Source organism: Ochotona princeps, chromosome 10 (genome assembly GCF_030435755.1).
Source record: "Ochotona princeps isolate mOchPri1 chromosome 10, mOchPri1.hap1, whole genome shotgun sequence".
NCBI classification, from domain to species: Eukaryota; Metazoa; Chordata; class Mammalia; order Lagomorpha; family Ochotonidae; genus Ochotona; species Ochotona princeps.
Window position 1 is genome coordinate 67,443,259 of NC_080841.1, and position 15,237 is coordinate 67,458,495.

The following is a 15,237-nucleotide window of genomic DNA, read 5'->3' on the forward strand; positions in this document are numbered from 1 at the left end:
TCTCCAGGCACGCTGTGTCGGCAAAGTGGCCTGCAGTCTCAACAGAAAGTCCGCCTTCTGCAAAATGCTCAGTCTAGCAAGAACAGCTGAGATTCGGGGTCCTCAGACATTTGGTGGTCTGGCTTCTTGGGGGAACAGTCCTTTAACAGCATGGTGCTCCAGGCCTTGATGCCAGGACCCTTGCCTTCAGGTCCACTAGAGCTGTCTGTATGCCAGGTCACTAAAAGTGAGCCGACAGGTGAAGGATGCGGACTTGGCCTGAGATTACCTCAGCCCAGATCCCAGTTCCAGTTGTTAGCTGTGTGAACCCCACATGCGAGGTGCTTTAGCTCTCTGGACCCTGGTTTCATCATACGTAAAATGAAATAGTAAGGGGAAGAAAAAACCCTCAGGTTTGGGTAAGATTTAAATTAGGGTAATATAAAGGACTTACTGTGGAAGCTACTAGCCACATAGCATAGTTCAGTTGAAACACGTGGCACTGGCCACATGTTGTGGGCTCAGAAGTCAACATGTGTTTGTACCCCTTGTGAGACCACATTTGTCCTTGAAGAAATCCCACCCCACAGCACTGGTCTCAGTGTTTTAAAACATTGTCTTAGGAACACATGTCGTCTGGATGCTGTCGTATGGGAAAACCTGTCGGGTGAGATCGTGTCACCCAGCTGCTTGCTCTAGCTTGTGGAACTGGAGCTGCGTGTTCTGAGGGAGGCGGGCAGCTCTGGCGCAGTGATCACTCTACTTGCCCAGCCCTGGCTTGTGAATGGCTGGTGTCAGTGGGAATGAAAGCAGCCTTGGAGGAAGTCTGTCTCTAGATATGGGAGGGTTGTTGGAAATAGCAGGTCTGAGGAATTAGGCTTGGAGGGAGACAATCCTAGTCCAGTCCTACTTATGTGGTCAGTCATGGCCTTGGCACTGGCTGCTGTATAACTTTGGACAGCCCTAATTGTTCTCAAGCCCCAGGTTTCTTGTGTCCATGGAGGACAACGTGATAAATCTCTCATAAAACAGGAGGCTGCGCCCAGCACGATGGCCTAGTGGCCAAATCCTTACCTTGCAAATACCGGGATCCTACATGGGCACCAGTTTGTGACCCAGATGCTCCACTTCCCATCCAGCTCCCTGCTTGTGGCCTGGGAAAGCAGTAGAGGATAGTCCAAAGCTTTGGGACCCTGCATCTGTATCGGAGAACCCAGAAGAAGCTCCTGGCTCCTGGCTTAGGATCAGCTTGCCTGCAGCCTTTGTGGCCACATGGGGAGTGAACCAGCAGACAGAAGATCATTCTATCTCTCCTTCTCTCTGTAAATCTGACTTTCCAATATAAATAAATAAATAAATAAATCTAAAAAAAAATGGGAACCTTGCCAGGATATATTAAATGGCCACAGTGAGCTGTGATTAAACCTTTTTTTTTTTTAAGATTTCTTTATTAGATAAGCAGAGCTACAGAAAAAGAAGAGGAAGAGAGACAGCGAAATCTGTCCCTAGCTTACTCCCAAAATGGACTTAATAGCCAGAGCTGGACCAATCCAAAGCCAGAGCCCAAGCTCTTCCAGATCTCCCACATGAGAGCAGGACCCCAAATACTTGGGCCATGTTCTGCTGCTTTTCCAAGCACATAGGCAATGAGCTGGATTGGAAGTGGACACCACAGGCAGTGGCTCTCCATGCTGTGTAGCAGCACTGACCCCAAGGAGTAAATCTTGCTTCCCAGAGCCAGGAACAATGCCTTGCATGTGCCAAGTGCTCAGAAGATATCTGGGAAGCAAGAGAGCTTCTGTGCCATGCACAGGCTGGTTGGGCAAACAAAACAAATAGATACCTGATTTGCCATCTCATTTTCTGAGACCAAAACCAAACGGAGACAGTACAGACTTGGTGCCTTCATGTTGCCTGAGTTACCTTAAAGATCTTGTTGCCAGTTCTCTGATATGTTGGGAAGTGGTGTGAGTGGTGAGAGTGACTGGAAAGAGTTGCTAGTTTTATAAAATGCTTGTATTATTCTCACAATCTTATATTACGCAGCCGAGAAACCTACAATGCGCTTACTAATTGGTTAACAGATGCCAGAATGCTAGCGAGTCAGAGCATTGTGATCATCCTGTGCGGAAACAAGAAGGACCTGGACGCCGACCGCGAGGTCACCTTCCTGGAAGCCTCCAGGTTCGCCCAGGAGAACGGCAAGTGACCTCTCTACTGCCCCCTGCTCTTCAAAAGGCAGACTTGGGAGTCTAAAACATCTGTCCAAGTTCCCAAAGTTAGATATTTAGGAAGTGTAGAAGCTCCAAATGTTGTTACTACAGTTTTAGATTGACTTCTCATATTTTCCATGGGTCGCCCTCAGTATAGACGTTGCTACGATGGTAAAAGCAAATGACCAACATTCTGTCATGAATTTTCAGGCTAGGACATTTGACTGTTAGAGGTCACAGGTTTTTAAAGGACCTAATTAGATTATGACACCTTTTTTTTAAGCATATGTTGCTAACTTGATAAAGTGCTAAGTACTAAATAGAAAAGGAAAGAGAAGAAATATGTGGCTTATTGGTTTCACTTATGCTCAGTTTAAGTCATTTGGTTATAGGTGACTTTGAAACTTCTCTGAATTTCCATAGGGAGTATTTGAGAATGTCACATAAAAATAATAGCTGCTTATGGATAACAGAATGGTGAAATTCAAACAGCTGAAATAACTTTAGTTTTTGGAACCAGTGAAATATTAGAGTATTCTGATAGTGATATTTGAGTAGACTCCAGAAACACCAAGTTATACTCTCTCCTGCTAAGAAAATAACCCTGAATTTGTAAAGAAAGTCCCTAGAAATACGGAAACTTAGAACATGAAAGCCCCAAGGCTTTTAAAGATCGTGGAAAATGCACTCACTCTGGCTGGCCAAGACACAAGAGGCTGGAGAGATGTGGTCCCCCTGAGCCAGCCAGTCAGCAGAGCAGGACTGTGTGCTGGGAAAGGTGCAGTCATCCCTGGAAGACCTTCCCCAGGACAGATGGCAGTGTGGGCCCCTAATGAGTGTAAACACTGGCAGGCTGGCCTTGGAGAAGGAAGCTGGTCTTCCACCTTCTGTTGGCAGCGGGGCCGTTAGGGCCAACTTGCCTCTACCTGCTGTGTGCCAGTCAGATGTGTTTGCTCGTCTCTTCACCCAAGTGAGAGTGAGCGCCACACCAAAAGTTACTTTTCAGAAAAGATCAAACTCTTCGTATTTTTAGTTACATTGGCATACACTGGTTTTACTTATGCAGAAATACATGATTTCAGTTTGTAACATATTTTGCCTGCTGTTTGAAAGAGATTTTCGGTAATTGGAGATTATGATTGCCTTCTAACTATGGTTTTATATTTTGTTTGATGTCAATTCCAGAGCTGATGTTTTTGGAAACCAGTGCTCTAACAGGGGAGAATGTAGAAGAGGCCTTTGTGCAGTGTGCAAGAAAAATACTTAACAAAATCGAGTCAGGTAAACACCTTTTCCATTAATAAACTCTGTTTTCTGCATAGTTTAGCTCAATAGTATCAGCTTTTGAGAATATCCTCTTGGCACCTGGCAACCTGAAATTGCCACTTGCGGGTGTGAAAATGGGTTCAAGTGACAGAGGGGAACGTCTCCCTTAGTCAGGATGGTTTCCACAGTGGGGAGAGACTTGGCAGACCACCTGAGTTCACTGTCAAACAACAGTCAGGTTTCAGAACCTTGAAGTAATGGGGACCTAGCACTTACAGCAGGACCTTCATGCACTGTGTCACTGAGCGACCCGTGAGCATTGGTGATGGCCAGAGTGGCAGCTTTGTGACATAAAAGGGATTACAAGCACAGTTTGTAGTTTCCATCTGGGTATCATGGAACTGTGTACTCCAGAGTCATTTTATTTCCTTGTTTAAAAATTACTAGTTCCGATTAATTGTCTGAGAGGCACTGCAGAGATCGAGGGAGTCCATATGCGCTGGTTTACACCCCAGATGTCCACAACGGCCAGGGCTGGGCCAGGAACTCAATCTAGGGACCCCAATTAGTTGAGTCATCACCACTGTCTGCCAAGGTCTGCGCTGGCAGGGAGGTGAAGTTAGAGCCAGGGGTTGAACCTCAGTATTCGGATAGAGAACATGGGCATTTTGACCAGCAGGCCAAATACCTGCTCACTGAAGTTATTTTATTTCTGAAGCTAATGAAACATACCTCAGTGGTGATCTGCCTCATTAGATTTGCTACTCTAGTAAAAATAATTCAGAATAACTGATGTCGGCAGGCGGCTAAAACATACTATGCAGTCGTCATTTTTTAAGGTTGATTTTTGCTTAAATAGTACCAAAATGATAATGGAGACATTCACCTTTTAACCGATTCATTCATATATCTGAGCGTCAATGTTGGGATCTAAAACTGAATAAATCATAACGCTTGCTCTCAAGACACAGCCTTTCATTGGAGACAATCCAAAGATAATTATGATATTGTAAGTTGGCTGCAGTAATGAGAGCTGCTCAGACTTTCAGGATAAGACAAAGCAAGAGAACCTGTCTCAGCGAGAGGCAGGAGGTGGTGTTGGGGTGGGAGTGGGGACTTCCCAGGGGAGATGATTGTTGAGCTTAATGTTTTACAATATAAGGAAAAGGGGCAGGTGCTTGGTCTAGCATCCCACCTTGGAGTGTCTGGGGTGGAGTCCCTCCTCCTCCTGATTCTGGCTCCCTGCAAATGCGCACCTGAGAGGCAGCTGCAGGTGGCTCCCTTCACCCAAAGGGAGACCCCAATTGAGTTCCTGGTGTTGCTGTTGGGGTGAGCCAGGGGATGGCTTGCTCCCCCTTCCTTCTCTCTCCCTCCTTCCTTCTATCTGCTTCTTAAATAATAATAACAGTAACAATAATAAATAACTATGCGTGAGACAGCCAGAAGCCTAAGAAGGAAAGAACTAGGCAGAAAGAAGATTGAAGAAAGGCAGGAACCGGGCCACTGGTCCTCATCAAGGACTGGAACTCTCTCTGGAAAGTCACTGATTCCCCCCGGCTATGTGGCTAGCATCACCTGGAATGTGTTAGACACTCTAGGCCTAACACATCTGAACACACACACACACACACACACACACACTTGGAGCCTGAAGACGACAGTCTAGGTGTTAGCATTTCATAATGCTCTCTCCTGCGATTCTGGTCCTCAGGAGTGAGATCCACTGCTTAGGGGGTAGGAGGACGGCAGGGGAATGCTGGGACCAGGTGTCACCCGAGAGAAATCCTGTGTGCAGGTGGCTGCATTGAGGGCGGACTGAAAGGAAAACGGAGCTGGGAGTCAGGATGGCTAATTAATACATTTTTTGGATAACCTTGGTCAAAGAAGGCTGAATAAAGCTTTAACAAGAATAGGGAAGCATAGGACTAAAGTATATTTGGCAGTAGTGCTGTGTCACTCAGCTGGGAGCCAACATGAGCTCAGGGAGCAAGGCATCGAGGGAATGGAGGCAATTTTGTCTTGGGTCTGTTGTCTTAGCACACACTGGTGTCCAGGAAGCCACGAGGAGAGTTCTGAGCTGGCAGTGTAAGTTCGGGGCCCTCAGTGCATAGGAATAGCTACAACCACAGACAGGGTGAGATCACCCAGAGAGCAGTGATGATGGCAAGCTGACCCCTGGAGGGAAGGGACGAGCAGAGGATGAGGGTCCTGCAGGAGCCAGGAATTGGTCAGAGATGTGAGAGTAATACCAGGGGATGATTTAAGCCGAAAATACGAGGGAGTCAAGGAAGTGCTCTTGTGAGATGAAAGAGAGGGCGGTCTCAGGCGGAGGGATGAGATGAGGAAATGTGTAGGGGCGTGTGATCCGTAAGCGCATCTCTGCCAAGGGTTTCAGCAGAATTTTGAAGGTAGAAATCACCAATCGAGAAAGAAGTGAGAAAGAATGAGCTCCACTGCCCCGCTCGAGCAGGGAGTGTGCACGGTAGAGTGCAAAGGGTTTAAAATCGCCAGCTTGGGTGATGGAAGGGGTACACGTCAAAAGAGGAGGAGCGGCAGAAGGGAGAGAAGGGGAAGAGGAGCATGCTGGGCAGGGTGGGAGGAGGGCAGGTCTGAGGCTCAGAGAGCAGGGCTGGGTCTCAGCAGGAGTGGTCGCTTCATTTTCTGTCTTCTGAAATCAGAAAATGAAAGAAAAATTCCCAAGCTACTGCCAAACTGTCATCTTTAAGTACTCCTGATATAGATATTTCTCACTAGGTTTGGCTTGGGGTTGACTGTTCTGAGGCTCAACCTGAGGTTTTATTTAGAGGATCTTGCCACTCTTTAATATTGTATCATGATTGCGGCGTTTACAACTTGACTCTTCTAAAACATTCAAGACATTTGATCTTAAATCACCAAAATGATAATTATATCAAGATGATAAAACATTGTATTCAATAGCTTTTTTAAAGTGTTAACTAGCTGCTTTATTAAAAAGCAAATCAGGGACTTGGTGCGATAGCCTAGTAACTGGAGACCTCACCTTGCACACGCTGGAATCCCATATGGACACTGATTCTAATACCGGCAAGCCTGCTTCCCATCCAGCTCCCTGCTTGTGGCTTGGGAAAGCAGTCAAGGATGGCCCAAAGCCTTGGGACCCTACACCTGCGTGGGAGACCTGGAAGAGGTTCCTGGTTCCCGGCATCGGATCGACTCAGGTCTGGCCATTGTGGCTACTTGGGGAGTGAACCAGCAGACAGAAGATCTTCCTCTCTGTCTCCTCCTCCTCTCTGTGTATCTGACTTTCCAATAAAAGAAAAATTAAATAAATCTTTTTTAAAAAAGCAAATCATGTTTAATTTTAAATACTTAAAAATATATTTATTTTTTGAAAAAATTCTTTTGTTTTGATTGGAAAGATTTACAGAGGAGAGACACAAGATCTTCCTTCTTCTTGGCCATAACAGCCAGGGCTGAGCCAGGAGCTTCTTCTAGGTCTCCCACGCAGGTTCAGGGTCGCAAGACTTGGCTGTACTCTGTTGCTTTCCCAGGCCACAAGCAGGGAGCTGGAAGGGAAGTGGAGCAGCTGGGATACAAACCAGTGCCTATATGGGATCCCAGCGCATGCAAGGCAAGGACTTTAGCCACTAGCCTACCACGATGGGCCCTTAAATATATATTTGTACCCAGTAAATTAACTGATATGTTTTTATTCATAATGCCTCATTCTCTGTAAGTTACTTACCTATATTTAAGCATATACTGCAATGAATTTTCTTAAAACTTAGGGATGTAGGTAGACCAAATCACAGAATTTTAAGCATTCCATGCGAGTTATTGAGGACTTTGCTCTAACATAATAAACTTGTGGGGCATTTTATGTATGTACTAAATGAATCATTTGTTTTATCGAATACATGTAATTTGTATTAATGAAATTAAATCATGTGCAATCTAGGAATAGGTCTTTGTTCCTTCAATAGCTTTTTATTATTTCCACTAGAACCACAAGGGGGAGCAGTTTAAAAAGTCTGCTTTTGCTGTGGTTTGTAGGCTCAGGATCCAAGCGTTGGTGTCCTGTTGCTTTAGACACCTGGGGTGGTGGAGGATTGGTTAGGCACCAGAGAATGGCAGAGGGGCAAAGCCATCACTGAGTCCATCTTGGGGCTCCATCCCGGCAGCCCGATCCAAGCCCTGCCTGCGGACCTTCAATCCACCTTTAATCCATTAAAACCATCAACAGAAGACTTCGAGGTTTAAACGTCCACATAGGTGCGGACAGCTAAATCCAGTGTAAACTCAGGTCCCCAAGCAATACCTTTTTTTTTAAAAAAAAAAAAAAGATTAATTTATTTATTTGCTTGCATGGTAGAGTAACAGAGAGACGTCTTCCATTCACTGACTCAATCCCCAAGTGGCAGCCACAACCTCAACTGTACCAGGCCAGAGGCATAAGCCAAAAACTCCATCTCGCTCTCCCACAGCGATGGCAGGGCCACAAGTACTTGAACCACCTCCCAGGCACGTTAACAGGAAGCTAGATTGGAAGTGGAGCAGCTGGAACTCCCGTATGAGATGCTGCCATGATAAGCAGCCTTTTAGCATTATGCTGGCCCCAGTCATACCCTTTTGTTTTAAATGGGTCATGCATATGGTTCAAACACCATTGTTCCCTTTCCCTTTTCAAAAAAATTGTTGCATCCTGTTTTTTCTTTATTTTTCCCCTATTTACTTCAACATATCAGTGTATAAACACTTATATATTTATATAATATATATACTATGTATATATATATATATATATATGCACAAGCACATTTTGCTTCTCTTTGTATTCATCTTGGGTGTGAACTGTGACCTAATTCATTTATATAATACCAGACTTTTAACATTGTGCCTTTAGGGTGTTCCTAAGATTCTGCTATTATTATCAGTACTACAGTAACAGATCTTGTGCAGGAGTGTACAATTCCCAAAAGTGCAATTGCTAGGCTAAAGAACAGAAACAGGATTTCAGGACAGGCTTGCAGAAGGCTTCATTCAGTAGTGCTATGTCCATGTGGGGCCGGGGGGGTGTTATCATACTTACATTTTCAACACCTGTAAAAGTGAAAAATGGTATCTCTAGTTTGATATGAATTTTTTCAAAGATATATTTATTTGAAAGCCAGAGTAATGGAGAGATCTTCCATCCATTGGTTCACACTGCAAATGACTGCAACAGCCAGACTGGTCCAGGCTGAAGCCAGGAGCCCAGAACTCCATCTGGGACTCCCACAGGAGTCTCAGGGTTCCTAGGACATGTTGCCTTCGTACTGTATTAGCAGGAAGCTGAATCAGAAGCTGAGCAGCTCGGACTCAAACCGATGCTCTGACATGGGACACTGCTATTGTAGGCAGCTGGTTTGCCCACTGCATCAGAACGCAGGCCCCTGTGTTTTTTGTATGTTTTTATATGTGTGGTATGTTCACATAATTTCAAATTAAGGACAGAAGAGTGCACAGTGTAGTCACCCTCTGTGTCCATCCTCCCCTGGCCTCTGGCCATCCAGCCCTCCTTTACCTCAGCCACTATCATTGGTTCTTCATCTGTGCTTCTTGAGGTATTTTATGCCCGCACAATGAGACATATGCATGTATGTTTTCCTCTGAATTCAACATGGTGGCATACAGGAGTCTTCACTGTGCTTTTCCCACCTAATGTATTTTGAGGGTCACAGAAGCTAACAGAATTTTTTCACAGAAGATTTCCTTGGTCGTCAGGTGAGCTGGACCCAGAAAGAATGGGCTCAGGGATTCAGTATGGAGACGCTGCCTTGAGACAACTGAGGTCACCACGGCGAGCCCAGGCCCCGAGCGCTCAGGAGTGTGGCTGCTAGGAGCCCCAGAGGAGCACACGGTGAGTGTCCGCCCCGGGAAGTCGGAAGTGACCTCCCAGGTGTGAGTTGGACGTTCTCCCTGGAGGACCTCACTTCCGTGGGAGTCCTGCCGCCCTCAGTCACAGCGACAGCACCTGTGAGGAGACATCCTAGGATGAGCTGCGGCCGAATGAATGTGCCCTTTGCCGAAATAGAAGCCTCCTTTATAAAACTGGCTGTTGTCCCTACTCCCAAAGCTGCCTCTCTGTCCACATTTACCACACCAGACGTTGTGATTTATAGCCGACATCAGCTGATAGGCTCATCTGAGCATGAAATGAGAAATAAAGTATTTCCCGCATTGCCTTTTGCACTTGAAGCTGTTCTTGTTTTTGCTCTTGTAACAGCAGCACATATTTCTGAGTTGTCCTTCATATCTTTCAGGTGCTCATGCAGTGATGCTTGGGACACAGTTGTGGAAGCTTGAAGAATCTGAAGTTGTTGTTGTTTTTTTATTATTATTTTGGGTTTTTTTAGCACCATCTTTTTCTACTCTCTACAGAAGTAGAACTTTGTTGGGGGACATGATTTGGGGTGTTATGCAAGCTAGTAGACATGGCACAGCAAACTATATAGTAAATATAATTCAGTGGACAGCACCACTAGATGTATACATATGTGTAAACATCTGTTCCATGTTTTTCCTTTCCCCTTGAGTTTCACATGTTCCTCTACTGTATATGCTGTCTCCCAGGACATCTCCACAGCATGTATCTGATGTATGATATGCTAGAATGTTGCACTAAATGCGGTTTATTATGTTTTTTAATCATGAGAACTAAAATTGGTTCGTTGTGAGGTATGCTTTTCTCATCCTGTGGGTCATTATTGCACAGTTGGTTATACTTACGACCTGATGTTCAAAGACTGTGGCATTGATAGCCAGTGTGTTTCCTGTTGAATTCTGCTTTCCACATTCTACACTGTTTCTGCCTGATCTGCACTTGAAATGCTCGGTCAGTAGTCATGCACTCACATCCTAAAATAAAATGGAACACAGGGATCTTTTAAAGCATCTTATCCAGGGCAGCCCAGGAGACACACCTGGAGGACCTGCCCTGGTCCAGGCTGCAGAGTCAGCGTTCAGGATGCTGAGCTCCGAGGCACCTAGAGGTACCCTCCACCGCCACGTAGGCTGGGCTGCTCAGGTGTTTCCAGTGTGCTGGTCTGTGTTGGTCTGCCTTGCCTTCTGCTAGAAAATACATTATTTGCTACTATGTTTTTTTTTCCCTTGGAATTCAACATAATGGCATCACTGCCTCTTTCTGAAATCTTTTATTGTTTTGTGTTCATTTTAAGTAACTCTTCTGAATCTACAAAATATTAAAAACACTCAAAGAGGAAATCTCTTTATAGCTTTTGCCGAATACTTAAAATGCCTTACTGTAGTTACCAAGTTGACATGTTTTTAATCACCTATGGTATATTGAAGTATAATGTATATTGTACTACAAAGATTTGTTCTTATGTTTTAAAAAGCCAATGCAAAAAAAAAAAACTCCAATGGAACCTTTGTTTAAAGCTGCAACACAGTATTATTTGAGTCTGAAAGTTGAGCATTCTTCACTTCTGTGTGTTCTTCCACTGTGACACTGTCGCTGAGGCTGACACAGTTAAGTCACTTGGAACTGGAAGCCGCCTCGTGCTTTTTGAATTGACAGAGCCCGGAGACAAACAAGACAGAGAAGTGACCTGGATAAAAACATCAGTATGTATTTGTATTAGATAATTTTAAGTTTTGTTTTCCTTGTGCCTTGATTATTTTATTTTGAAACCAACCTGAAGCCATTCTTAGACTGAATTACTTGGTGGACTTCGCCAAAAGGATGTTTCATCCGTGTCTCACCTGTGATGGTTCTGTAGACTGCTCATTTTTGGACAGCTTTTGGCATGGGAGAGGAGTGTGTACATTCTAGCACAGTAGTTTATTCAAAGGGAGGAATTCTCAAGATAAATGTAAAGTTGCTTTAAAAGTGAGCCTGTTAATTGAACCACAGATTACCCTATCTCATTCCATGTCTTCTGACCAATAAAAGTTGCTGGAGAACCAAGTCATGGTGGTTTAGTGAAGGCTTCTGCTTTGAAGTTGAAATGAGTTTGACTCTAGTGATAAATGTATGTATTCAGTTCCCAGAATTTACTAAGTTTTCAGGAAACTCTTAATGCAGATTGCCAGAAAAGTAATTTTCAGTCTTCCTGGAAAAAAGATTATAAACCCATTTAGTTTTAAAACTAATTGATTTTTTTTTTTTTTTTTTTTTTGCAGTTCAGCATTTAATTGAAAATTATATTATGAAACTTGGGGAATTTTTTTTAATTGCTTGTGGCTTTCATAAGAGTTGCTGAAAGCTTTGGGAACATTGATGCTTAACAGATAAATATTATGTAAAGAATTTGATGCTAAAATTAGAAACCAACATGATTTGTAACTTATACTGTGACACAGCAAATAGTGGTTCTTAAATTTCTGTCATCTTTGTGTCCTTTTGAAGGGACTTTATTTAAACCACCTGTGAATGTTTAAAAATCTGATGTCCATTGTGGAGCGAACCAGATCCTGCTGCTTTCCCAGGCCACAAGCGGGAGGTGGATCATAGGGGGAGTAGGCAGGACTCAAACCAGCACTCATATGCGATGCTGGAGGCAAAGGATTAGTGTACTGTCCCACCATGCCAGCCCTAGGAGCCATATATAACTAAGAATACCTTTGTCTTCAAGGTGAATTGACTCAATATGGGCACTTCAAAAGTTCATGGATAAGTAGAACTGTTAGGTTTATTCTAGTAAAAAGAAATTTGAAACCCACACATTTTTTTCATAATGTGCATTTTCTGAGCATAAATGCAAAACCATCATATAAACAGCCCCGACCCTGTTTGTCAGTGGTAATTTCATTTGCTCCAAAATCACCTTTGTTACAATAGTTGTTTGTTTTTAACTTTGCATCATACTTTTCCATCTTTTTTTCCACCTGCGATTGCATTCAAAATTATTTCCTACAGACATTTTAGAAAAATGAGGTTTTGCATCAAAATGCTGTAATCTGAAAGTTAAATCAGGGTGGGTAAAGAGAACTGTGGCCTTGTCTTTAGAGTAGTCATTTGCTTTCAAATGTTTTTTTAGAAAATATTTAGGAAAAAGGCTACATCTAAGCTTCCAAAGAGAGAACTGATCATTGTGACGTCAAACTGTCAAATGCATATGTAGCTCATCACCAATTCAGAATAAAGCTTATTTGTTTCAGAAACAGCTAAAAAAAATTAGAAATAAATTAGAAAAATTTAATGCTATCTTTAAATTGATGTATCAACACTATTTATATTTAATATGTTCAGGGTTTTGTCCTTTGTGTGTGTGTGTGTGTGCATGCTGATTGTTATTTCCTGCTTTCTTTGGGGTTGAATTTAATATTCTGGTTTTGACTATGTCTCATATATATAACTTTTTTTTTATAGAAAAGTCTACTTGGAACAATTTATACCTTGAACTGGAAATTAGAACCCTTACGTCTATCAAGTCCCTTGACTGGCCCCTTTTTCTAGTACAGCTGTCAAGTAATTACATTTCTATTCATTGAAAACCTTCTATCACAGGGTTTATCTCTTGTAGGTTTTCAACCATCCAGATGTCTTAAAAGAACTTGGGAGAACAAATACTTAGAATTTCTGTTGCTTGTTATTCCTGTTTCAAGTTTCTATTCTAACAGAACAACTTCCTTTAACAACTGCTCTAGGAAAGGTCAAGTTTCTTAGTTCTCCTTCATCGGAAAATGTCTTCATTTCAGCTTCATTCTCGGAGATTTCACCGAGTGTACAGCTCTTAGTTGACAGTTATTTCAACACTTTAAGGAGCCACTTCTTGAAATTTCACCATTGGAGCCCCGGTTCAGATCCGGCTGCTGCGCTTCTGATCCAGCTCTCTGCTAATGTACCTGGCAAGGCAATGGGTAATGAAGCAAGTACCTGGGACCCTGCCACCCATGTGGGAGACCAGGATGGGAGATGACTTTAATGCACTTCACCGTCTTACCCATTTTAAGTTTCCTGTAGCTTCATTGTGAGATCATCTGTTGTCCCTTAGGTGTTATGAAACTGTTTGCTCTGGTATTCAGACTGAATGTTTTCTATCTTTCTTTGGTCATCTCCATTCTACCATTCAGCCTCTTTGGTGTGATTTTCAGTTACAGCATTTCTTAGTTCCAATACTTTCCTTTGGTTCTTTATGTCTCCCTTTACTGGCAATTTCTATTTTAATGTTTTAAGACACTGTGATTGTTTTGAACTATTTAATATTTACTTTCACATCTTAATGGCTTCTGTTGTCTTTTTCTGTATTATTTTCGTGGTTCTTCACACTGGAAAAGTTTCAGGTTTGTATGCTAAACATGGTGAATGTTACGTGGTGAGATGCAGGCTTTGTCCTGTAGACAAATGTTGATTTTGTTTGTTTGCTTCATCAGGCAGTTGATGAGCTAAATTCAGCCTGTAAGTTTCTTTCCTTTATTTTTTAAGAGTTACATTTATTTTTATTGAAAAAGCAAATGAGATTTATGGAGGACAGACAGAAAGATCTTCCATCTGCTAGTTCACTCCCCAAGTGACCAGCAACAGCCAGAGCTGAACCAATCCAAAGCCAGCAGCCAGGAGCTTCTTCTGGGTCTCCCTAGCAGGTGCAGGGTCCCAAGGCCTTGGGTCTTAGGAGAGTCAAGATGGCAGAATAGGGTAAGGACACGTTTAAATGGACGAAAACACATTTAATCAGTATGAAGCAGAGAGGACGTATTTCAGGAAATAGGAAAGGACAGAACAACAGCAGAGGGGTACCTGGAGACTGACAGACACAGGAAAGCAGCAGGCACAGCAGTGTGGTGTTGCAGTGACTGGTACTCCAGCACGGTGATCTGAACTCCACCAGCAGCTGGAATTCCACCAGAAACCAGGTGGGAAGGGACTTTCACTGGGAGCTTGGGAGGTGAACCCAGACAAAGAACTGTCCGTCCTGCTGGTCCGTTTGATTTGACCAGGAGCAGAGACAGAGCAGCAGATCACAGACAGGCAGTGCGAGAACAGGGCGGATTTTACAGCCCCGACAGCCCCCTAGAGCTGAATTGGGCGCCATTTTGTGTAAGGGGGAAAGGGCAGGGGAAAGGATGGAGCATGCGCTGAGCTGGGAGTGAGCTCATTTCTGACTTGGTGAACTGCAACGAAGTGGCATTCTACGGGTTCCACCCAGAACAGGCCTGGGTAGTCCCCGGATCGGACGGCCAGCAGATCAAGAACTGTAGTGGTTGCACATCAGGCGCCATTTTGGGCACTGTCACAATAGCTTTGGAACTGCAGGGGACAACAGTGAACTGCACATGTGCTGAGCTCGCGAGAACTCACTGAGCTCAGTGCATTGCACTGGTCCTGCAAGAAAATAATACCGACTGTGGCATCGTACTGGCCAAAATAGGTCCACGTGGCACCCAGACCTAACATCCAACAGGTTCTGAAAAGATCAGCACCACCAACAACCTAATTATATAGGACACCTGGTGTCTCTCTAATCCTGGGACCTGCTCCAACTGGAAGTGGGAGAAAGGTTACAGAGACAACGATGCAGCCTCAGCACGGTATCACAGGAGGTGGAGAGTGGTGAGCCAGGAGCTAGGGCTGTGGAGACTATGGTGGAAATCTGACATAAGAACCCAGACCTGGAACTCGCTGGAGATTGTGGCACAAGTGGCTGCAAGCAAAAAGTTGTGTACCAACTGCAATAAGTAAAATCGCATTGTAGACCTGTAGGTGACACAGCTTAGAAACCTGCCCCAAGGAGAAAACTCTGCTAACCAGAAGTACAATGATCAAGAGCAAAAGAAGAGGCAAAGGCACAATGAA

General features: G+C 43.8%; 1 protein-coding gene across 2 annotated transcripts in view; it reads left to right on the forward strand.

Annotated features, from left to right (window-relative positions):
* Positions 1-9,840, forward strand: part of RAB4A (RAB4A, member RAS oncogene family) — a 33,507-nt gene extending 23,667 nt beyond the window's left edge. The window contains exons 5-8 of one of the 2 annotated variants that reach the window (XM_004588455.4): positions 2,026-2,180; positions 3,378-3,473; positions 9,204-9,339; positions 9,743-9,840. In XM_004588455.4, coding sequence (XP_004588512.1) covers positions 2,026-2,180; positions 3,378-3,473; positions 9,204-9,319 — 367 coding nt within the window. In that variant the 3' untranslated portion in view covers positions 9,320-9,339; positions 9,743-9,840. The remainder of the gene's footprint in view (positions 1-2,025; positions 2,181-3,377; positions 3,474-9,203; positions 9,340-9,742) is intronic. The other variant, XM_058669557.1, reaches the window with a different exon arrangement.
* Positions 9,841-15,237: the final 5,397 nt, after the last annotated feature.